A 26,414-nucleotide genomic window follows, 5' to 3' on the forward strand; every position below is an offset into this window, starting at 1 on the left:
TTGGCTTCCCTCTATATTCCCGGTCTTGATGAAGGGCTCCTGCCCAACACGGTGATGCACTTTTTCCACCATTGATGCTGCTTGACCCGGCGGGTTCTCTCCAGCAGGTTGTGATTGGCTTCAGATTACAGTCTCTGCAGTCACTTGTGTGTCGGGGATTTCTTCATCTGGTCTGCGTGACATCTCAAAAAATGTAAAACAAATGCGCTCTATAAAGAACTTGCACTTGTATCAGGTGTTTTGGAAAGGATTTTCAGAAGCATTGAAGTTTTTGAAGTGTTATGGCTGTTATAATGTTGGATTTGTTCTCAGCAGGGTTGACTATACAGCAGTTAGATAAATGAAGAGATAATCTGCTTTAGTGATTTATCTGATGGATAACATTAGCCAGATGATTTAACACCTTATTTCTAAACAGCTGGCCATTGAAGTACCCCAGGAAGCGAGCATTGTTGAATGCAGGAGTGAGGATATGTTGAAAACATTCTGCCATTGCAGAGGAACTTGAGGCAAAAGAAGTTGGTAACAATCCAAAACACATGGAAAAATTAATATGGAGGCATCACAGTAAAAATAGCCATTCAACTCTCCAAATCTGTTCCCCCATTTGGTGCCTTAATGAAGATCTTTGAGAGGTAAAGAGCGCGACAGAGAATGGAGAGTCTGGATGTTGTTTACTTGGATTTTCAGAAGGCCTTTGGCAAGGATTGTTTGGGAGGCGATTACAGAGATGACGTAGAAATTTGTAAGCTTGTGGACCAAAATTATGAAAGCACAAAAAGACTGAATGTTTTCGTAGGCCGTTGAGAAAAAAAGGCATCGGTGAAGAACGGCTTTCAAGCCACAGTGTAGAGTATACTTTTGGTTTCACAGCCTGAAGATTTGAAGAATACCGCACTCTTCAGGATTCAGTGCCTAACAGACTATATAGATTAAGAGGACAGAGGAAGACTGGTATTCTTTGCGACATATGGTATTGGATATTCAGCTTGGAGATAAATTGAAGGGAATGCTGAGGTTCCCCTGTTGCAGGCCACGGGAGTGGGGAGTCCTGTCCCTTGGTGATATCTTCCAAGTGACATGCAATATCGTTAGAGATGAAAATACGGGATAGAGGTGTGAAGGGATGGCTGGTGGTGCAGCAACAAACCTGAAGTTCTCTCCAGGACAATCTACCATTTTTAAAGAACTATTCCCAGATCTACTAATAAAACATAAATGTCATTATCATCCAACTAGTTCATCGAGGCCAATCAATGTAAGGACTTAAAATCTTGCTTGCCCACCTGCAGTAAATGTCAAAGATGGACTATTTCTTTCAAATCCTAAGAAATACTTGTTACTGTATGGAAGTATGCAAATTCCTATTTCCCGAAAAGGTCACGCTAATTTTAATGGAGTTGAGCTCTGAAATGGATTTACATAAAGTTCCTATATTTTTCAAGCTTCTCAGCAGCTAATTAATATTGATGCATGCTGCTAAATGTTGACGTGAAGCATTAATGCTGACTTACTCCTGAAGAGAATTGCACCTCTTGAAAACAATCTGCAGAAAATGAACCTGAATTTTTATCCTTAAAAGATTTTTTTTATTAAAACATGCTTTCCTCACATTCCTCTGGGGCTGTGCCAGATATAGTGGGAGGTAAATGAGCAGAACAGAATGAGATTTGAGTCAGCATATAACAACTTAGATTAAACGGAGTGGAATTGAAAAGACCAGTTCCCAGTGGAGATTTTACATTGAGTTTATATTTCCTGTTAATACTCTCAATACATAGTGAACAAACTCCTTGTCGATGTTGGAAAGAAAACAATTTTAGTCCCTGTTTGTGCAGGGACAGATTGTGCCTGCCTTCGAATTAATTTTATTTCTAAGAGCACAATGGTTATGTTAATGGATGAGTAATTCAGAGACTGGACTAATGATCCAGTGAGGGGTTGAAATCCCTCCATAGGAGATGATGTGGTTCAGAAAAGGAGCTCTGCCCATATGCAACTCCTTGGGTATGCCTGACAGGGCACATCGATGTGTCAAACTTAGTATCGGAGTCCATTCTGCATCAACCTACACGGTGAATCTGAACATGCCAATTATGAAGTCAGTCCAGCAATTCTGCAAGGTCCTCCTCATTAATAAATGGAACTTGTCCAGAATTGTGAAAGTGATTCCACAGAGAGGCTCAACACAGCACATCAGTCATTCACACAAAAAAAATTCCCTGTTGCTGGTGTCATTAATTCCTTTGTCACAAATCCTCGACTTATTATCAGTTTAGGAGGCCTGCCTTCAAATTAATTTTATTTCTGAGAGCACAATGGTTATGTTAGTGGATGAGTAGTTCAGAGACTGGGCTAATGATCCATTGTGGGGTTAAAATTTCACCACGGGAGTTGATGTGGTTCAGGAAAAGAACTCTGCCCATATTGCAACTCCCTGGACTTGCCTAAGAGTTGGTGGTGTAGTAGTATACATTCAGCACGGAGAACCCCTGGTGGTCCTCTCCTTTGTCTCCAGACCCCATGAAATCTCTCACTGCACATAGTTAAGGGGAGTCACAACAACAACCTTGCACTCAACATTAGCAAAACCAAGGATCTGATTATGGACGTGGGAAGAAAGTCATCAGAACACAACCTAGTCCTCGTCGAGGGGTTAGCAGTGGAGACTGTGATGAACTTCGAATTCCTGGGTGTCAGCATCTCTGAGGATCTCCCTTGGAGCCTCCATATCGATGCAATCATGAAGAAGGCTCGCCAGCAGCTCCACGTCGTTGGGAGTTTGAGGAGATTCACTGAAGACTCGCGAAAACCTTTACAGGTCCTGGAGAGCATTCTGACTGGTTGCATCACTGTCTGGTATGGAGTTGCCAGGAAATAAATTCCAGAAAGTTGTTAACTCAGCCTGCGACATCACGAGCACCAGTCTTCACTCCACCGGGGACATCTTTAGAAAACAGCCTCTATCCTCAAGGACCCCACCACCCAGACCATACCCCTTTCGCTCTGCTACCATCAGGAAAAAGGTAAAGGAGCCTAAAGACGAGCATTCAGTGGCACATGGACAGCTTCTTCCCCGCTGCCATCAGATTCTTGAATAACCAATGAACCAAAGACACCACTTCACTTTGCCTTTTTCTTGCACTATTTTTATTTATTATGACATGTAGTTTATAGGAATGTTTACACTGTGATGCTGCCACAAAACAATGATTTTCATAACACTTTCATGACAATAAATTCTGATTCTGACGTCATGTCAGACATCATCAGTCCTGGTGATTGTCACTTGACTACCCTCCCTCCTGTATGTTGAACCATTTGGAAATGTTGAGAGTGGCAGGAGCTCAGAATCTAGTTGAGATGTGGGATTTCATTGACCAAGTAGTGGTACCATCATGTTCAAATTGATTCCTAAAAAAACATTGTGTCAAGGGGGCCAATACAAGGCCACTTCAACGAGTCCTCACCTAATTACCCATCGACTGTGGACTGATCGCTGCGTGGCTCTTGTGTAAAGGAAGTTCTGATATTATATGTCTATTCTTCACACAGACCTGGGCACCTTTCATTCTTAGGTTATTCTATTTCATAGCCCTCAGCCTGTTTTATGTATTGCCATTGTTCATTCCCATGAGCTTTAATTTTTGAGAACAAGTTAATGATGCAATAAGTCACTGAAATTCAGAATGGACTTGCAGGAGACTGAGTTGCTGCTTGTTAGATCTGGTCTTTCATGAGAAACATTGATCTCAGTGGTCACACAGCACAGAAGCAGACCCTTTTTCCCACCAATTCACATTGACCATCAAGCACCCATTTACACTCATCCCATTTTATTCTTGCCACCTTCCCATTCACAGTACCACAGGTTCCACCTCCTCATGGCCAACTGATGGTGGCAAATTAACCTACCAATCCACACATATTTGAGATGTGGGATGAAACTGGAGCGCACCAAGGAAATCCAGACATTTGCAATTGAAACTGAGCAATAGATTTCAGAGTGAAAAAAATTATCATTATAAAGGAGCGTGTTGTGGAGAAAAATGGGAGAGGCATTTAGAAGAATTCCAGATTTTGGACATGGCTGCCACCATTGGAGCAATTAGTATAATGTCAGAAGATCTTGGTGGTGTGTGGAGCTAGCGGTGATTACAGGGAGAACAGGGAGCAAGCTCTTTGAGGATATGAAACCTGGGATGATAATGTTAAATCTGGACCAGAAGCCAGGGTAGCTCAGTAATGGTAAACAATTGCTGGTCACTTTTGGAGAGAAGTTGCTTATTCAAAATGGGAAACTGGCCAAAAGTGTTTTTAGCAAAGCCTTAATGCATCAAAACATATGTGAGAACTTCAGCAGCAGAATGTAAAAGACGCCAGTGGAGTTGGGTAATAAATCAAATCATATTGGTTTAATGTTATGGAGGAGGCCAGTTAGTTCACCGAAACTGGGCCAATTCTCAGAACAATCCCTCAGTCATCTTGCCCCACTTATGCCCCTGTAATCTTCCAGAGTCATGCAGCACGGCTCTTCAGTCCATCAAATGTTGCTGACGATCTCTGCCACCCAAATTCTACCACTCACCTCCACACTCTGGGCGACTCAACACTGGCCTATTAAGCTACCAACCTCCATGGCTTTGCTACGTTGGAGAACACCAGATCACCCGGGCATAACTCGAGCTTCTTACAGGGAGAAAATCTAAACTCTCCTCAGATAATACCGGAGATCAGGATGGAACTCGGGTCCTTGGATCAAGTAAATAACTCCAGAATGACGCTATGCAGAAGAGGACTTGTGAATGAAACGCAGTTAGTAAGCAGATGCATCAAATGGCCACGAGGCAAGTGGATGTTTGGGCTTTCTGCAAAAGCAACGGAGTGTGAGAGTAACCATGTTTTAAACAGAATTTTGGTGACCACAGTGTATGATTTCTGTCTCCAAATTTAAAGAGAGAGATACAAGAGAACACAGACAGTGGAATGTGGAGTATAAAATAAGGAAGCATGATGTAGAACGAGGCAGCATCTGTGGAAAGAGAAACTGACAGCACTTGGTCATTGTAACCCTACAGCAGAATGCTGCTGTAGGGTCAGAGACCTGTAACAGTGACCTGTTCTATTTCCACATATTACTGTCCAACCTGCTGCGTTTTTTTTTCTGCAATTTTCTTTAAAATTCCAACATTAGCAGATTTGTTTTAGATCTGCACTTGACAGATTCCTGAAAAGAATGAGTTGACTTCTGAGAACAGATTGCGCAAATTCAGAAAGTGCTCATTAAAGCAGTAAGAGGTGTCCTTGTCGAAACATAAGAGTCTGTGAGGGCTCGCAGGTTAAGTAATTTGGAGGAACGTAGAAGTGGATGCTATGGTTTCAGAGGAAGTGGTCATTCAAGTGGCACAGATGTGGAGGTATTTGTTCTCTTGGAATAATGTGAATCTTAGAAATCTGTACTCTGCGAAGGTTGTATCATTTTTTTTTCCAAGTCAGGTTGTCTTTATTGTTCATATCATGCTCGCACGGTAAAGACGGGATAGTGTTTCGCCAGGACCACGAAGCATATTTTTATTTATTTATATATATGTGTATGTATGTTAGAAAAGAGGTTAAGCGCATTGAAATATTAAGACATATACAGTAACAGTCCATGGTACCCTATCCACAAATGTTCTGGGAGTTCAGGAGTCTAATGGTTGGGGGAAAAATCTATGGCCCAGTCTGGACGCAATGGTCCGAGACTTGCAGTACCTCCTACCAGATGGCAGAAGGGAGAGCAATTTACGTGAGGGGTGTGTGGAGTCCTTCACAATGTTTATTGCCTTTTGCCTGCATAGAGTGTTGTAGATGTTCCTCATGGTAGGAAGAAAGTCCCCACTGATCTTTTCAGCTGAATTCACTATCCTCTGCAGGGTCTTGTGGTCCGAGGAGGTTAAGCTTCCTCTCTTTCAATCTTTTTATTAAACATATTATAGTAAACAATACATGAGGAGAATAGAATCCAGAAATGAATAGTAAAAACAGAAACATCAATATATTGCAATACATAATACAACGTAGAGCATAATAACAAATTCAATAATATTATCCCTTTCTCCTCAATTTGGAATATTCAAAAAGATCATTTTTTTAATTAAAACCCCATCTAACTGACCAAAAAAACACAACAGCAACAACAAAACAGGACTGGCCAGCCAAAACTGAGAATTCACTACAACAGATCGTTATCTGGTCCTTTCCAAAAAAAACCAGACGAAATCCAGAACAGTCTGGAAGGTAAAGTCAAAATACAAATGAACTCATTTGAAAATAGTTTATAAATGGACGCCAAGTCTCTTCAAGCTAAAGGGAGGTATCAAAAGTGCAGCTTCTAATTTTTTCTAAACTTCCACATGACATGGCTTGAGAAAGCCATTGCATCAAGGTAGGTGAGTTAGAATCTTTGCATTTAAATAGATGGCTCTTCGGTGTAATAAAAGCTACAACCCGATGTTCAGAGGTGGGAACTTGACCCACCTCTGGAACTATAATTCCAAAAATAGAAGTCAATGGATTAAGTTGCAATCTAATGCCTAATATAATTGAAAGAGTCTTAAAAATTTTTGTCCAATACAGAGCAAGACCAAAACATGTGCGTTAGTGTGGCCATGTGACTAACACTAGCAGGGATACGGGCCAATTTATCTTTCAACATATGAACCTGATGTACCACTTTAAAGTGAGTTGATGCATTATCAGACACTTAATGAAGAGATATTAACCATCCAAAAACGATTTCCCAAAGTTCCTCTGGAAGAAGTGATTGAAGTTCCATTTCCCAAGATCCTCTAATTTTATCATTAGAGATGGATTGCAATTGTAATAGTTTATTGTAAATATTACCCATTAAACCCTTATGGGAAGGATTCAAATGAAAGAGTTTCAACCAAATCATGTTGATATGATATAGGAAAGTTAGGTTATATTTAAAAAAAACTCCTAACTTGGAAAGATCTAAAAGAATGTGACTTGGGTACAGATCTGAAAAATAGACAATCCCTTTGCTTTTCAAAAAAAAAGACTTGATCCATTATAGATGATGAGGAAAAAAAATAGTTGAGATAAATAGTACTAGATAAACTAAAATATTTTAAATCAAAAAATTTGTGAAATTGAAACCAAATTCACAATGTATATTTAACTATTGGGTTAAAGGATGTCTACTAATCTTAGAAATTGTAAAAGGAAGAGCAGATCCCAATCAGGAAGCCAATGAACACCTCGGTACAGATGTGGTACCTTCACGTTTGAGAGTTTTGATGAATGGGTGAGGCCGTGGCAGAATAGAATATCATGAGGGAAATAGAGAGATCATCCACTTTGGTTAAAATAATGTAGAAGGAGCATTTTTTACGATGGGAACAGGTGGAAAGGGGAGCAATAATGGTCCCTATTACCCTGATAGATGACATGAAGTTTGAAAGGGAGATGAGGCAAGAGATTTTGACTTCAAGCACAAAGAAATCTTACTGCAGTTCGATGAGGAGTTGGGTGAGCCTGCACCTTGAATCTTGTATTCAAGTCTGGTCTCCCTCAGAGGATGTACTTGTCATTGTTACGAGCCCAGAGGACCCCAAAACCCAGAAGCAATAGATATTCACCAAGACAAACGGTTACTTAAACAAAAGTTGCTTTTAATTATCTTTAAACCTGAAAACAGAATCACACTTTAACTTATCACTATTGACTTACTTAACTTAACCCCCTTCTAATTCTAAGCGCATGTGAATTAATGTGTGCGCAAGTTCAGAAAAGTTATTTGGTTCACAGTCCAATCTCACTTTTCATTCCTCCAATTTCACTGGTTGCAGGCAATTCTTCTACTGTGCACAGAATGTTACATTTATAAAGTTCGCCAGGTTTTGGTGCTCAAAAGGTGCTCAGGAAGGTTCTTGTCAGTTTTCAGAGAGAGATATGTTGTTCACTGGACACCCACAACTGATACCTTGTAACCAGCCACTTCAGTGTCTTGTTGAAGAAACTTGCCCCGTCAGCATTCAATAAGATGATGCCTTTAATAGAAGTGCCACGTGGCTGCATTAACCCTGTGTTTCTTGATTCCATTAATAACTAAAAGTCCATTGATCTCTTTTGTGAATAATCTTTGTTTCTGAACCTCCGCAGCCGTCTTAACTAAGAATCCAAAGCTTCGCTAGCTCTGAGTGAAGAAATTTGCTCCCCAATGACTGAGATATTTTTGCAGCCCTGTTTGTTTTAAAAAAATGTTTCTCATTGCACCAGCGACACCTCCAAGCATTTGCACAGACAAGCATTTGGAGTCGCACCGTGCCTGCAAACGTCCCCCATCTGCATGCAGAATGTTGGAGCATGAAGGAGAATATGAGATGACCTTCACTCTTCCATGGAAAGAATTACTCCTCTGAGTGAGCCTGAGTTCCGTTCCCCTATGCCAATGTAATGCAGGGCAAATTAATCGGTCGCAGTTAGGGAATGAAAATCATTGCAATAACTAAAGTTCTTCCAATTAGTCTTCCTTTGGGACTGCTCTCTGATCCACTTTCATACAAGGTGTAATGAAGTGGATAATTTTCTTTCAAATGGGAATTAAAAAGGAAAACAAGTTGTGCCAAACTCAGTTTTGAAAAATGCACCATAGTGCCACCTCTAGTTTATACTCTGCATTTAGTCTTTGCAGGTGGCTTCCGATTGAGGCCAGGACTTCATTATTTCTTGTGATACCTATGCAGGCATACTTAAAAAGTCGCTACACATCAGTCAATGAACCTTTTGAGAATGGGCCCAGAAACTTGGGGGACCCAGTGGCACAGCCTGTGGATCTGCCGCTTCACTGCTCTCCAACAACCTGACCTCTTGTACTGCCTGTACAGAGTGTGCATGTTCTCTCAAACACTGCACGTGTTTCCTCTCGCATCCCAGAGATGCATGGGTTGATGAATAAATTTCCCAGGGGTGGTTAAGTGGTAGGACCTGGGGGTAATGAAAGGAAGATTGGTTGAGTAACATGGGATCAGAGTATATGGATGGTTGGTGGAGACCCTGGCCAGTGGGCTTGATTTATGAATCCATCACTATTACCTATGTGTGCCTCAATCATCCTTGTCTGAAAAATAGCCTGTCCATTCTTGTACTCTGCACATGGCTAAATTGTCCTGCATTTGAGGGAGTTTTGGAGTCGATTGTACTGAGACTGAGGTGGAGGGGAATATAATCCTGGGATGGCGAAGGATTGTCCTGTCATGGAGGGCAGGGTAGAGGATTGTCTTAGGGTGAATGGGAAACACTCTTCTGGGTATGGAGTTATGGGGAAGCATTGTCCGAGATGGAGGGCATGGTAGAGAATTGTTCTGGGATGAATGGGAAGAACTGTGCTGGATATGGAGGGATGGGAGAGGATTATCTTCATGTGGAGCGTTGGGTGGAGGATTGTCCAGGTATGATGGGGAAGAATTGTTGTAAGCTGCAGAATGTGGGGTAAGGATGGTCTTTGCCTGGAGGGATGGGTTGGATAATTCTGGGGTGGAGGAAAAGGGGGTGATGGGGCTGATTCATAGCTGCCGATTAAAATGACGAACAAGCAATTTAAAATAAGCATTGACCTGTCACTGATGCCACTTCATGCGAAGGAATGAAAAAAAGAACCTGTATCAGGCTGTGTAAATTGGAAGAATGAGTTCAATTCAGATCAGAATCAAAGTACAAAGGGTGCTCATTGGAAACAGTGTGATCATCAGCTATTGTGGATTTTGGGGCGGTACGGTTGGCGTAGCGGTCAGCGCAACGCCTTTACAGCGCCAGCGATCAGGACCAAGGTTCGAATCCTGCGCTGACTGTAAGGAGTTTGTACGTTCTCCCCGTGTCTGCATGGGTTTTCCCCGGGAGGGGGCTCCACTTTCCTCCCACCCTTCACAACGTAGCGGGTGTGTAGATTAATTGGGTGTAATTAGGTGGCATGGGCTCGTGGGCCGAAATGGCCTGTTACTGTGTTGTATATATAACATTTAAATTTGATTGGCTAACACCCTGATCCATCCAGCCAACTAATTGAACAGGAATTGATTTTGCACGGGTTATTTTCCAGTAACTCTCCCCGACTTCACTTTACTAGAGGAACTGCATTGCTCTTAGAGGATAGCATTTTTGTTGTGCTTTTTTACTTTAAACAGTCTGTGATGAAATCGATCCTGTTTCTTGCTACCGACTGACTGTTCTGAAGGGGAGATATTGGCTAGAGATGAAAATAGAAACAATTTAAAAACATTGTTTTTAAAGACCGATAATAATTAAATTGTTAATGAATGAATTTCCATGCTTGTAAAGTTTAATTTTCCGTGCCGAAGCTGTTGGTAAAATGACCAATCCTCGTGGGTGGTGCAGTTAATAAAGTAATTTTGTAAACAAATATTTCAAAAACTACTTGAAACTGAAAACCTTATGACTCTGGTCACTCCATCAGAACCATGTACTCGCATCAAATGTCCAGGGTTCAAATAGAATTGTGATCATTCCAGCTGACAACATTGATAATTTAAAAAAAATAAAATAAAAATAAAAACCCTGATCTTAAGCTCCACATTGTACTGGGATGTAATTTAGACATACATACAGCACAGTAACAAACCACTTCAGCCCATGAATCTGTGCTGCCCAATTTACACCCAATTAACTTACACCCCAGGTTTTTCTCGAATTGTAGGAGGAAACCGGAGCCCCTGTAGGAAAACCCACACTGATACGGGGAGGACCCCAAAACCCAGCAGCAATAGATATTCACCAAGACAAATCGTTACGTAAACAAAAGTTGCTTTTAATTATATTTAAACATGAAAACAGGATCTAACCTAACTTAACCTCCTTCTAATTCTAAGCACATGTGTATTAATGTGTATGTAAGTTTAGAAAAGTTATTTGACACTGTCCTATCTCACTTCTCATTCCTCTAAGTTCACTGGTCGCAGGTAATTCTTATACTGTGCACAGAATTTAACATTTATGAAGTTCACCAGGCTTTGGTTCTTGAAAGGTAAATGGTTCTTGTTGGTTTTCAGAGAGAAATTTGCTGTTCGCTGGACACAAACTGATCCCTTCTAATCAGCCACGTCAGTGTCTTGCTGAAGAAACTTGCCCCATCGGGGTTTTCCAGATGATAACCTCTTTCTTTCAGGTCACCACAGTTCTTTTTTGTTTTTCTTATTTCAAGTGAAACATTAGGCCACACATGTCAAACTCTGGCCCGCGGGCCGATATAATTATATTTGGCCCACAAGATCATTTCAAAAATGTATTAGAGGTGGCCCGCCCTGCAGCGAGAGCCGATGCTGTTTTTTTAGTAATGTCACCCCCACCATCCTCCCCCTTCAATGCACATCCTTCCCCATTGTAACACGAGAAATTGTAACACGAGAAGTCTGTCGATGTCATCAGCCGGCAAGCCAGTTGGAAAACTCCCCGCACAACCAGTCACTTCTCCCAGCTGTCGAGCGGTGCGGCGGATGGGCGAGCGCCTGTGATTTCCTGTCGGTGCGACGGGCATGGCAGGCTGCGCACGGCCCCCGGGCAGCGCGAGCCCCGCGCGACTGGCACCGGACGGCCCTTCCACAGCGCGAGCGCACTTCTCCCGGTCGCCACGGCCTTCAGTGCTTGCACCCGCGCGGACACCAGGGACTGCTGGTTCGGCCCTGCACGTGAAGAGAGAGATGGTGGCTGTCTGCAAAGGCTGATTGGCAGCGCGCTGGGCCTGAGTGGGTGGGTAAGCAGGGGTGGGCAGAGGGTGTAGGTGAGGAGTAATGGGCAGGGGAAGTTATGGTGGTGCGAGGGGCAGTTAGAGGGAGGGATGAGTAGAAGGAGGGGTGGATAGGGAAGAGGTAAAAGGGGAGGGGCAGGGTGAGTAGGGGAGTGGTGATTAGAGGGTGAGAGACGGGTTGAGGGGAGAGGCAGTAGAGGGGCGTGTATAGGATGGGGTGGGTAGAGGCAGAGCGAGTGGAGTGAGAGGTGAGTAGAGGTTGGGTAAAGGACTGGTCAGGTAGAGGGATGGTGGGTCGAGGGTGAATAGAGGCCTAGAGCCTGAGGAGTGAGCAGGAAATGCTGAGTCCTGATGCAGGCCAAAATGGACACAGCCTGTGAATGCTGACTACATCTCCACAGGGACCAAATATGTTTCCCTCAGGTCAAGCAAAGGGTGAACTAGAGCTACCTACTCCTGACCTGTAACATTATCCTCCTAAAGTTATATCCTAAAGTTTAATATTACATATGTTGAAAGAAGAGAAAACATGCAGATGTTGTTGAAAATTTTCAATAAATATTTAGTTCGGCCCTCGACTTAGTCCAAGTTTTTAATTTTGGCCCTCCGTGAATTTGAGTTTGATACCCCTGCATTAGGCAGCCAGTCCTCTCCTCTTGTATGGATCTCAAGGGCTTTGACCAGACTGAACTAAGAACTCACAACCTGCCTTCAAAATGGGGTTTTTCCACAAGCTTGTCAGCTTGTCCTGTTCCAGTCCCAGCTGCTGCTGCTGAACTCTAGCTCTGTAGAACTGAATTCGCTCTCTGTCTCTCTCACTCTGTTTGCAAAACCACATGACCCTCATAGAACAGCAAACTGTCTTCAGACAGCCTGCAGCTCTGAACCTACTCCTCCAAGTTCTTTCATCTGTTGCTTTTCAAAACAACAATCCATTAGTGAAGTCTCTATAGGCACTCCCCAAAGCTTTTGCAAAAGCACTCGGAGCCAGACTGTCTGGCTTGAGCAGAGCTCCAGTATTTTAAATAAGATCTGTTTTGAAGTGTTTGTATGTGACCTACACTAAGAACCTGCCACAATTTATCTCCTTTAAAACACATCTAAATACAATATAAAACACAACATTATCAGTCGCAGTACAAACTCCTTACAGACAGCACGGGGATTTGAACCCAGCGCTGTAACAGCGTTGCACTAACCACTACACCGCCCAAATGAGCGCCATCAAATAATTTGATACAAGTGATCCCTTTTCGATAAATTGTAATTGGAATTGTCGATGTTTTCTACGTTTAAAGGGCCGAGTTGTTGGGATGGATGAAGATACACTTGGGGGAGTGGGTTTGGGGGTGTGGTAAAGAAAACTTGGATGCTGCAATACACCGAGGATAAAAAGTTTTTCCAAGTACTTGTGCAGCCTGAATTAGCAGGAGTGCCTTGGTCGCTTGGGAGGAACAGCAGCTCACCAGCATACCAATGATTCTCAGCTGGCCAAGCTTCATATCTCTTAAGTAATGAAATAATTGAAGTATACAATATTCAAATATGAGGAATGAAGCATATTTTAAGCTTCAAAAATCCTGAACATTAGAAATGAATTTGTATAAAGTCTGGTGGATTTTAATTACTGAAAAAAACCTGTGCAAATTGTTGTGGTGAATAAATTGCTTCTAGATTAAGCACAGAGCAGAACTCTCAGAGTGGACTTTTTTGGGTATCGATTGCCCCTTTGGGTTCATGCAGCATATGTTACTTCCCATTGCTCATTACCTGCAGAGAATGTTGGCGGCTTTCTTATCATGAAGTTGGTTGCTGTTTTGCCACCTTTCATGTTTCACGCACCTCTTACCAAGCCTCACTTAATTTCCCGTCTTCGTGAGGAAGGAGTGGGATTTCTACTGGACTTTTCACAACTTCAGGTCTTCTGAAGCACTGCCCCTATTGTAATGGAGGAAATCAAACCTGACATTCAATTTGCAGACACTCCGACATACAGTAAAAGGTAATGACCAAATAACCTTTTCCAAAAACTATTATAAAAATGAAAACCTTATAACTGTTCACTCATTCAGAAACATGTACCCCCATTGTTAGCATGTCAATTGAGTATTAAATATTGGCTGAAGATTGGGGTGATGTCCCTTGTGTAACTGGGCCTCTTAGATCTGCCTGAGGGAGCAGACAATCTCCCGGCTTAAATTGAAGGTTTGATTAGAATCCTTGGCTTCTGACATCTGCCTGACTCAGGCAGGTTTGACTTGCATGCAAGGCAACATGAAATAAATTTTAGCAGGGTGGTTGAATTTGAAACCTAATGCAGATAAGGTTTCTTTCCGTGATTTCAAAGGGAAAAAATTGATCGTGCTACAAGGTATCAAGCGCAGTTCATTTCCAAAGCCAAGTGAGATAAAAGTTCTGTTGCTCCATCTTATCAATCTCATTCGATCCTTCCGGTGAAGTTTGTTCAGAGTTTTGGTGCATTTTTAAGTTCTTTAATTGGATTATAGTTCCAGACTCAAATATTCCCTCTTAGAGGTATAAAACACTTTTATCCTATCTAAGTTTGCAGTCATAACTCACAAGAAAACTTGTATAGAGTGAAGCTCACCTTCTTTTCCTTACAGACTAACTTGATACCAAGTGTTGTCATTGAACTTTACATGTGGCAATTCTGCTGAGTCATTTTACAAAAAGAATTGAGAAGTGTTAGAAGTGTTTTATCTGGGGGTAGCATTTTGCTTTCCACAGGAATGATGGAAGCAGATCTTGCATATTGGGATCAAGTTCCTATTTGAGGTTGGAGCTCACCTCATTTCTCTCCAAGCAGTGGATCTCTGATGAAGTGAGAAGGAATCGCACCTTCTATTGTTTTGTGGGCAACTCGTGGAAAATTGCACAAGATTCCCATGTCCCAAAGGTGTAGTGTGACATCATGTTTTTAAGCATTGAATTTTCAAGGAAGCATTTTATCCAAACAGCTTTAACATAAGGGGCCATGATCTTAAAGTACAGGATTCATGGATAAGATGCTAGCAAAATGGATTGACTGCAATTTGGTGAACTTACAGCAGTTCTGCAAACTTTATTTAAAGGAAAAAAGAAGAAAATATCGTGTTGTTTTATTCACCACACTCTTTCTTGCAATAATGCACATATATTCACCCATTGCAATACTCTATCAGAAGGGGAGTGCTGATGTTGTGCTCTCTATAGGTAATGACATGCCAGTTGAACTGGAGGAATGTACAACTCCATGCAATTTTATTTATCTTTGGAATTTAAAAATAAAAGGTGGTCAAATTTATTTTCATTGAGTTCATTATCAACGTGGAACTAGATGCCCAGGTGTTAAGTACAGATCAATTCTGTGACATAATGTTCACAAATGAAACTAATTTTCTGTGGAAACGTTCCTGAAGTTGTGGTGGAATATTGATTTTGAATTTATTTAGAATGTGGAAGGCTTAGTGATCGTTGAAAGAAAGAATGCATCACTCAAAATGATCTTCTGCAATCCAAATCAGAATTTATTGTCGTGAACGTCATGAAATTTCGTGTTTTGCAGCAGCGTCTTAGTGCAAACTTGTGACATTACAATAAAAACTAACAATACTTGTGCACAAAAAGTAAGGGAGTGTCATTTGTTCATTGATTATTCAGGGATCTGATGGCAGAGGGGAAGAAGCTGTCCTTGTGCCACTGAGTGCTCGTCTTTTAGACTCATGTATCTTTTACCCAATGGTAGCAGAGTGAAGAGGGCATGGCCTGGGTGGTGGGGGGGGGGGGTCTTTGAGGATAGAGGCTGCTTTTTTAAGATGCAGTTCTGATGCCTGTGATGTCGCAGGCCAAGTTAACAACCCTCTGGAGTTTATTCTTGTCCTGAGAATTGGTGCCTCCATACCAGGCAGTGATGCAATCAGCCAGAATGCTATCCATGTACACCTGTAGAAGTTTCTGAGAGTTTTCGGTGATGTACTGAATCTCCTCACACCTCAGAAAGGATAGCCGCTGGCGAGCCTTCTGTGTGATTGCATCAACACAGAACAGATCTTCGGAGACGTTGACACTCAGGAATTTGAAATTCTTGACCCTTGATGAGCACTGGGTCGTGTTCCCCTGACTTCCTGAAGTCCACAATCATCTCCTTGGTTTTGTAAACGTTGAGCAGAAAGTTGTTATCGTTCAACAAGCTGATCTCTCTCCCTCCTGTATGCTTCCTCATTGCTGTTTTATGATTCTACTGACAACTGTGGTGTCATCGGCAAACATAGATAGCACTGGAATTATGCCCGGCCACAAAGTCATGTGTTTATAATGAGTAGAGCAGTGGGCTAAGCACACATCCTTGGGGAGCGCCATTGTTGATAATCAGTGAGGAGGAGACGTTGTTTCCAATTCGTATTGACTGTGGTCTTCCAAAGAGAAAGTCAAGGATCCAGTTGCGGAGAGGGGCACAGAGGCCTAGAGTTTGTTACTTCTTGACCAGCACTGAGGGTATCAGTCATAGTATGAAGTGAAGTACATCCACCTAATTGAAGTGATTGAATTTGTTTATTGTCATGTGTACCAAAATGGTGAAAAATAATGCTGTCCAGGCAAATCAATGTCTATGTAGAACATCAGGTAGTGCAAGAATAAATACATTAAACATAAAGTAAAACATAAGTGCAGGGTTTAGTGTCTACCATTGAGGTCATCAAGAGTATCAAGTTCCTTGGAGTGCACTCGGTGGAGAATTTCACTTGGTCCGTTAACACCAGCTCCATAGCCAAGAAAGTCCAGCAGCGCCTCTACTTCCTGCGAAGGCTGAGGAAATTCCATCTCCCACCCTCCACCCTCACTACATTCTACAGAGGATGTATCAAGAACATCCTGTGCAACTGCATCACTGCCTCATTTGGAAGCTGTACCTCCTCGGACCACAAGACCCTGCAGAGGATAGTGAAGTCAGCCGAAAAGATCATTGGGGCCTCTCTTCCTACCATGAGGGACATCTACAACACTCGATGCAGGTGAAAGGCAATAAACATTGTGAAGGACTCCACACACCTCTTATTTAAACTGATCTCCCTTCTGCCATCTGGTAGGAGGTACTGCAGCACTTGGGTCCTTAGGTCCAGTCTGGGCCATAGCTTTTTTCCCCCCCCAAGCCATCAGACTTCTGAATTCCCAGAACATTTGGAGATAGAGTACTGTAGACTGTTACTGTATACATCTTAAATTTTCACTATATTAATGTATTTAACTTCTATTCTAACTTATATTTATGTAAATATGCTCTGCAGTCCTGGAGAAACACTACCTTGTCTTTACTGTGCAAGCATGGGATGAACAACATAAGACAAAAGTCTGGGTTGTTGTCTTTGTTTTGCAATTCAATGTATGAAAGAATAGAATAAAACTTAAGTGAACAGAAGCTTAACAGCCTGCAGGAAACCGAAGAGGGGAGAAAAGAGAATCTGCTTGAATTTCACCTGTATTGGTTGCATACTGCTTCCCTTGAAGTACGGTGGCCGTTCTCTTGTTAAATATTTAGGTTACTGTTCCTCTTCCAATTTCAGAAAGGGTTATTTGGATGTTAGATGATAAAAGGCAGAGATTTTCTCTCCCTCATTAATAACATCTTTGTAAAATGCCTTGTTAAGACTTGTGTTGAATAAACTTCATTGAACTATCATACAAGCGAAGCCCAATTCCTGTTTTTATATAGCATTACTTATTCTTCAAACTCAAGAAGTTGTTGAATTTATTAGTTTTGGCCACACTGGAATGTCAGTTAATGAGAACAATGACTTTGGAACTTCACTCTGAGTGATCATTTTAAGGCAAAAGGTGTGCAGTCTATACATATTTATAGACATTTAATTATGCAATAAAGGAATTCTATTCGGAAAGGACCAATGAAAGTGAATCATAGCACATAGCATAATGGAGGCTACAGGACAATGGCAACCTTCCCATGTTGTGCATCAAACATTTTCAAGATCTGGAAACATGATGTTTTTTATTGAAAGAAAATCTTCAGAAGTATTTTTAATAAAGTTGGATTGCATTTTTTAATCTAAAGTTTGTGCGTTGATTAGAATATTGTGTAATTTTAGATGCATTATGAGCAAATGATTCTATAGACTTTTTAACCATTGATACGCGGGGGAGGTAAGAGGACAAATGGCGTGTAAAGCATGAAGTTAGTAGTGTATGTGAAGCATTATATGCTGCCCTGAATTGCTGCCTTTCAATGTTATTTCTAAAGAGTAAAGCTAAAGTTTGAAATAAGGCTATATATTGCAGCTCTGGTTATTGATAGCTGCATTGTGTAATATGCAACTGGGTAATTGAACAGCCATCACTCAATCCATGGGTTCATTATCGACAGAGGACTGGAACACTCCTACTTGGTACTACAGAAGAATATAAAATCCCTTTTCACAAACTCATTTCGCAAAATTGGTACTGCAGACTTTTCCATTATCCTTCATAATAGAGCATGCTTTCAGAGCCCAGTATTCCGGTTCACATCACAGTCAATAATGGGTTACTGCAGATTAATTCACATGCTTTGGAACTAAAGCCTATGACAACCACAAGTCTTCTGGTAGACCTAACCCACCTGACTCCCACAATACCTGTCCATGGCTTTGCTTGCAATCTTGAATTCACATTTCATGGGCCTTTAAGCAGACTTGTGTGAGTATGTGTTATTGACCCTGAATGGCGCATCGTATATGGACCAGAATTGCAATTTCTCTAATTACATGCATGGTGGAATAATACCACATACGCCAGAGTGAAGGTGTATAAATGTGTGGGTTATTCATAAGCACGTAGGTTGAAATAGAAACAAGGAAGAGAAATTTCACCTCCTCAGGATTCCCAAGTTTTTAGCCAATTAAAGTATTTGTAGAATGTATTTTAAAAATATGGAAGATGTGATGTAAAATGTTAAAAAAAAATTGACAACCTTGTTCTTTTTCCAAACCCAAGAAGGTTTCTCATTCCACTGCCAATGCCATTAATCTGTTCTCACTGAAGCCACAAAGAAGAAATGATAATGTCACAAACTGTGATACAAAATTTACATTACCTCATCTTTGTTTAGATTCAAGCATTCAACCATGAGCTTCAGGCCATCAGTGCTCCTGGTTTCTCAGCCTTGACATTCGATGGAGCTCAGAATGCGCCCATCAAACCACGAACTGCGAGCAAATCCTACTGTTTCAAATCCACGGATCAGCGAATGGTGGAGGAACTCCGCAGGTGGGCAAATGCAAACACTTCCATCTTCAAGTCAGGCATCAAACTCTCAGACGTCAAGCCTGCTGAATATTTTGACTTGACCTGTCAACTCATTGCAAAAGCTCCAGTTGATCGATCCGCCATGATGCTGAAGGTAAGACATAAACTGCGCAATTTCCTCTTAGTGGGATTGAAAGTACTCATGGCATTGTTCAATCAGACCCCTTTTCTGCTAGAGCCCAAAGTTAATGGGTTTAAATTTATTCACGAATATTTAAAGTTCAGATTTATTATACATACAACCCTGAGATTCTTTTTCCTATGGGTGAGGCAGAATTAACATCTATTACATATAGTATTAACATTATCATAGTGAATTCATATTAGCTATTACTTTGCAATCTTTGCGGTTCCTTTTTTTTATTTTTTTTTATTTTTCACACTATAAACCACATTGATCAAGATACATACATTTTTCTTTTCAAATATATACACTGTCGTTTTCTCCCCCCCCTTCCCATCCCACCCTCCCTACCTCCTCTCCCATTCATTTAAAGTACAGAATCTAAGATACATTAAACCCCTCAAACAATGTTGTCACTCAATAAAAATAAACAAGAAATTCCACTGAGTCAATTCTTTTCATTTCCTTCTCCTTCTGTCATTTTAGGTGGTAGATGTCCCCAGTAGGTTTTCTCTATTGTGTTTCATGTATGGCTCCCATATTTGTTCAAATATTGTAATATTATTTTTTAAATTATATGTTATTTTTTCTAATGGAATACATTTATTCATTTCTATATACCATTGTTGTATTCTCAAGTTATCTTCTAATTTCCAGGCTGACATAATACATTTTTTTTGCTACAGCTAGGGCTATCCTAACAAATCTTTTTTGTGCACCATCCAAATCAAGTCCAAATTCTTTGTTTTTTATGTTACTTAGGAGGAAGATCTCTGGGTTTTTTGGTATATTGCTTTCTGTGATTTTATTTAATATCTGGTTTAGATCTTCCCAAAATTTTTTCACTTTCTCACACATCCAGATTGCATGAATTGTTGTTCCCATTTCTTTTTTACAATGAAAACATCTGTCAGATACTGTTGGGTCCCATTTATTTAACTTTTGAGGTGTAATGTATAGCCTGTGTATCCAGTTATATTGTATCATACGTAACCTCGTGTTTATTGTATTTCTCATCGTTCCAGAGCATAACTTCTCCCATGTTTCCTTCTTTATCTTTATGTTTAAATCTTGTTCCCATTTTTGTTTAGTTTTACCATTTGTTTCCTCATTCTCCTTTTCTTGCAGTTTAATATACATATTTGTTATAAATTTTTTGATTATCATTGTATCTGTAATCACATATTCAAAATTACTTCCCTCTGGTAACCTCGAATCTTTGCGGTTCCTCATGTAATATACAGTTATTTTATTACATGGCAATAAAAGAATGTAGAATCTTAAAAAAGGGAAAATGGATAAACCTCAAGGGGGAACGATTTCACAATATGCAAACATGGAGTTTGCTGTTGTTTGGGAGTAATTGCTGATGTTTGCACATGGACTTTGAAAGATGCGCATGGTGTACTTGGACAAACTGACAACTAACTGGGTGTGTATAGCCTCGTACTGTATTCCTTTCCCTTCTCTGTGTGAGTTCTGGATTGCTTTGCATTAATGAAGATTCAGTGGAAGACAGCACTCAGCATGTTTTGTGCCAGTTCTACATGTTGAATGATTCATAAAACAATGAACAAAGCCAGAACCATGTATCAGTGTGCTGATCTAGAGGGTAGCAGGTGCTCCTTTACAGTGGCTACACCCTGTACGTGGCTAACAGCAGTCAATCCATTACTTTCAGTAATGTCGGGGGGGGGGGGGGGGGTTGAGAGAATTTTACTTGGCTGTGGCCTGAAAGCAGGTGAGACTTGATAGAACTTAGTTCTGCTTCAAATTCCCATCCTGCTACTAGACAGGTCTTTGTTCCACCCTCAGCCAGGACACTCAAGGATACAATGTTGAATAAGTAGACAGGTGGATAATGTTATCAGACCAAAGAAGAGTTGATTTAAGAACAAGCTCCATAAATCCTGGGGGAGAAAGGAGGTTGGGTGTTCACTGAGGTTTGGGAATAAGCTGAGATATATTTGGGTAAAGTTCTGGGATGGGTAAAATAAGCGTCAGAAGCTGGGAATGAAGACGTTATTCCCGTGATTCACCAGTGAAAAGGCAGCCTGAAACATTTGCCTATATTCTCACACAAAAACCTATGAGCTGGAGGATCAGCGGAAGGCACTGACAAATAGGAACTAAGAAAGAAAGCCACAGCAAGATATTCTCTAATTACATTGTATTACTTGACGGTATCTTTTGGAGGGGCCTTTGTACAGAAGATTAAGCTTAAGGTTATAAGGATTTATGGAAAAGATGGAGACAAAAAATAAACCTTGACCCATAGAGTTAAGTGCAAGAAGGCTTTTTCCACTAAGGGTGAAATGTTTAAAAGGAACATGGACTTCTTCATGTAGAGTGGTGGGAGTGCGGAACAGGCTGCCAGCTGAAATGGTGAGTGCAGGCTCCATTTTGATATTTAAGAAAAATGTGGATAGGTACACGGATGGGAGGGGTATGGAAGGCTATGGTCCGGGTGCAGGTCAATGGGAAAAATGCCAAAGTCTGCAGACGCTGTGATTGTAGTAAAAACACACCAAAATGCTGTAGGAACTTGGCCGGTCTTCTCAGCATCTGAAAAAAAGCAAACGTATATTGCTGACATTTCAGGCCGGAGCCCTTCTTGAAGAAATAAGCATAATGAGCTAGAAGCAGGATATCTTGCAAAGTCTCAGAATTCAGACAGTGCCGGCTGGGGGAGGAATCCTGACCAACAACAGTTGTTAAATTGGATGTGATAAGAGGCGAAATAAGAATTTATCATGATCATATGAAAAGAGGCAAGGAAGGGAGAGACAGAGCTGGGGGAAGATGATGGGGGGAAAGTAAGGTGGGAGGAGGGGTTAATGAAAGCCAGTGAAGTCGGTTGGGAAATGCCCAGTCAAAAGATGAGGTGTTGTTCCTCCAGTTTGCGGTGGTCTCAGTCTGGCAGAGCATGAGACCATGGACAGACAGATTAGCAAGGGAATGGGACGGGGAATTGAAATGGGTGGTCACTGGGAGATCCATGTTATTGCAGAGCTGAGGTGCTCAACAAAGTGATCTCCCAGTCTGCGACTAGTTTCTCCAATGTAGAGGAGAACACAGCGGGAGCAGCGGATACAGTAGATGGCCCCTGCAGATTCACAAGCGAAATGGTGCTTCACTTGGAAGGGCTGTTTGGGGCCTTGAATGGTGGTGAGGGAGATGTGGGCACAAGTGGAGCATCTCCTGAGGTCACAGGGGTAGGTCCCAAGGGGAGGAAGGAGTGAACAAGAGCACCATGAAGGGAGTGGTCCCTGCAGAAGGCAGAGAGGGGAATATGTTTCTAGTGGTGGGATCATGTAATTGGTGGTGGAATGGTGGAGAAGGATATGTTGGGCATGGAGGTTGGTGGGGTGGAAGGTGAAGACAAAAGGAATCATGTCCTTGATGCATGTGGAGCACTGCGCCTCTGTCCGCTGCAATGGCGTGGATCACCCAGTGGCCACTCATTTCAATTCCCCATCCCATTCCCTTAGCTATCCATGCACTACTAGATTAAGACAACCCACAAATTGGAGGAACACCACTTCATCTTCTGACTGGGCACCCTGTAATCGGACAGCATTAATATTGACCTCTGGAGTTTGTTAAACCCCCCTCCCCCTCACTTCTTCCCCCACTGCCTTAAGAGCTAAGGGAAGGGGTCTCTCCCTTTCCTGTCTCCTTTCGCACAAACGTAATAAATTCTTACCTCATCCCATATCATATCTAATTAACACATTTTGTTGATCTGGATTCCTTCCCCAACCTGCATTGTCTGAATTCTGAGATTTCCTGATTCTTGCTCCTTTTGCTTATTCTTTGAAGAAGGACTCAGGCCCTGAAATGTTGGCAACATATCTTTGCTTTTTATAGACACTGAAAAGACCGGCTAAGTTTCTCTAGCACTCAGGTCAATGGGACTCAGCAGAGTAATGGTTTGGTTTGGACCAGATGGGCCAAATGGTCCATTTCTGTGCTGTAGTCTTCTATGGCTACAGATGATGGAATCGGACACAAAAAAAAACTGGAGGAACTCAGCAGGTCAAGCAAGATCATTAGGAGAAAAAGAATGGTCAACATTTTGAAAGGGAAACCCTTCAGCAAGAGTGTAAGTGCAGGGGAGTGATATCCAGTATAATGAGGTCAGGGGAGGAGGGACTGGGACAGGGACTATTTGGGGCACTGATGAACCAGGGAGGGATGGATGATGGACAGATGGGAAGACACAGGCTGTTGATTGGCAGGACTCAGACAAAGGGGGCTTGAAGCAAAAGAAAGGATGGCTTGTTTGGAACGAGGGGCAAGGTAGAGCACCACAGATGCTCATTTATATGAACAACCTAGATTTAGTGATAATACCTAATGAAGAGGTTGGGTAGAATTGAAGGAGGCAGGCCTGAAATTACCGAACGAGTTGGACAAAGTTGGAGCAGTTAGAAGTGAATGCAATCAAGAATAAAGCACTGCATTGGGGAATGCTGTGAGTGAGGCTTAAAGTATCCGAGGAAGGTTTGTGGGATCTGTGTGATATTGGCAATTTCACCTCACCTGGCCGTGAGCAAGTGGTGATGACCTTGAACTATAGCAGGCAGCGTGGTGAGACTAATACTTACCCGCTCACCACAGTGAAAATAAGGCTATGCATCCAGGCCTGGATATTTGTGACTTGTAGGAACACAGCATTAATTTGCTTGCCTGTATCTTATTAGGCAGTTGATATTTTGGGACTGTGGAAGCACTCTTCTCAGTACATCTTCTGATGGTGCACTTTCACCCTGGTCCAGCAGCAGAATGGGAGTGAATGTTTAAAACAGTGGTTGGGGGGGGTGTCAATCAAATGGTCTGATGAGCATGGATAGCATCTGCCAATAGTTCTGGCACCTGAAAATCACTCCCAGAGAACAAGAGCATCAGTAAATTGCTGAGCAGCATATACAGTAACAGAAAGCAGAGAAACCGAGGCTGTGAATGAAAGCCACGATGCGACTCCACATTCATTGGTTAAATATGTTTTTTTACAGATCTTCTTTCATGACTTATAACAGCTGTCTATACCTTTTACCATGTCCAAATGTGCATTAATACACTCAATGTAATAACTATAATTGAAACAACCAAGCACAAATATGGTCATAACGTGGAGACTAAATATAAGTAAAATGTTACAGGTCGTGTTTTGCAACATACAGGTTTTGAACTGCAGAGTTTGTGAACACTTTTCTGGCACAGATTATAAGGTCATTTCTGAATTAACCAGGTTACCTTTGTCTCAGTCTTTTAAATGGATTTGAAAAGCGTATTTGCGTTTGGACAAAAGCCTGTTGCCAGTGTAATCATCTTGGGTTGCATGCCTGACTAGATGCTGGGTCCCGGATCTAGATTTTCTTCTGCTTTTTTTTTAAATGGTAGCTCAAGGAATAATCCTGTTTTGGCAGTGCTTAGGTATGAGGAGAATTCATGGTATTATATTTGCAGCTCAGTATTCTTGAGAGAGGTGAAAAGGGTAAGGGACACGGCAATTGGAGCTTCCAACGCCACATAGAAGTCTACCTCCACGAGATATCTATACCTCTACATTCCCTTCATGGCCAGAAATCTGTCGGTCTCTCTGTCTTATGAACGTGAGATTTGCAATCCCTGGATAAAGACATCCAAATGGCCCAATCAGTAAGGAATCTACTGGCATTAGATTCGACAAATCATAAAAGAATCTTTGAATTGGTGACTTGCGTCTCAGTGTAGACATCAGTTTAGTGCAGCTTGTTGAACACCCATTGGTACCTACAGAATCCTTGTCCAATCCATCATCATACAGCAGAGCTTGAGGACCACATAGGGACCAACTCTGTTCAGAGAGCTATCCCCTCCCCATCACTTCTCAGCTCTTCTCTTCTGCCCTCCCACCCATATCCACCAATGACCTCTGGCCTGTGCTCCTCCCCCTGCTCTTTCTTCCCTTCTCTTCTGTCCTTCCCCAAACCTTTTTACTGAGGTGCCTGTCTGTTTTTTGCTCATGCCTTGATGAATGGCCCAGGTCTAAAGCATTGGTTACCCTTTGCTTCCTATAGACACTGCATGGCCCCCTGAGTTTTCTGGCATTTTTCTGTATTGCACTACATTACAGGGTGCAGACTTTTGTTTTCAACTTCAGTATGGTACCTAATTGACACAAGAACAATTTAAACGATAACTTGGATTCAAGAACACAAACACTAGGAGCCGAAGTGAGCTCATTGCCCTTCAGACCTGCCCTGCTTTTCAACAACCTTCTGGTACAACTCCATTTTCTTTTCTGATCTCCGTTTGTTTTGATTTCCTGAATTTTTGGAATTCCATCTTTCTCAGCCTATGATTAGGACCCATTAGTCCTCGAGGTTGAGACTTCCAAGTTTTCGCCATCATTTGAGTGAAGAAATGTCTTTTTGTTTCATTCCTCAATGGCTTTGCCTTATTTTGAGGCCATGAGCCCTCGTTCTTTCTCTACAGCCAGGAGCAACAGCCTTCCCTGTTGAGCCTGGTCATCTTTTTTTTTTCTTTTAATGAAACCATACAAATTAAGAGGAGACCACTCAGCTCCTTTTACATTGCTTTACGATTGCTGATCTGATTGTAACTTCGTATTCCTATCTACCTCAGGTGACCTTTAATTCCCTGCACTGATCTCTGCCTTAAAAGTACTCAAAAACTCCACTTCGATCATGCTTTGAAGGAGAGAATTCTGAAGACATGATCTTCTGAGGAGGAAAAAATACCTTGTGTCTGCCTTAAATGACGACATCTTATTTTCAAACAGCTCCTTGTTCTAGATTCTCCCACAAGAAGCATCCTCTCCCCATCCCTGCTCCCAAAACACCTCAGGATAGTTTCATTCTGCTCAATCTCTTCTTACTCATTATCCTAGGAGCCATTTCTTTGCTGCATTCTATAAAAAAAAATGTATTCCCTTTTTAGGAAAGACAAAAGTTGCAGGATTTAGCTTCATCAGGGCCCGGTTATAAATAATAGTAATCCATCTTTAGAATATAGAACAGTAGAGCCTGGAGCAGACCCTCAAGCCCACCATGTCCGCGCTGACCATGACGACAATCTAATTTACTTCATCTGGTGGCACGTGATCCCTATTATCTGCTCTCTGCCTGTTTCACACTTGTCTGAATGCCTCTTAAACACTGCTCTTGAATCTTCTTCCAATGCCTCCTGTGGCCACATGTTCCAGGCACATTCTGCTCTCTG

At 41.7% G+C, this 26,414-nt stretch overlaps 1 protein-coding gene across 5 annotated transcripts in view; it reads left to right on the forward strand.

Moving 5' to 3' along the window:
• pot1 (protection of telomeres 1 homolog) overlaps nt 1–26,414 on the forward strand; it is a 299,294-nt gene that overhangs the window by 165,644 nt on the left and 107,236 nt on the right. For all 5 annotated transcript variants that reach the window (XM_069903354.1, XM_069903353.1, XM_069903352.1 and 2 more), the window contains exon 9: nt 18,864–19,154. In XM_069903354.1, the coding sequence (XP_069759455.1) occupies nt 18,864–19,154 (291 nt within the window). The remainder of the gene's footprint in view (nt 1–18,863; nt 19,155–26,414) is intronic.

Source organism: Narcine bancroftii, chromosome 11, assembly GCF_036971445.1.
Source record: "Narcine bancroftii isolate sNarBan1 chromosome 11, sNarBan1.hap1, whole genome shotgun sequence".
NCBI lineage: Eukaryota > Metazoa > Chordata > Chondrichthyes > Torpediniformes > Narcinidae > Narcine > Narcine bancroftii.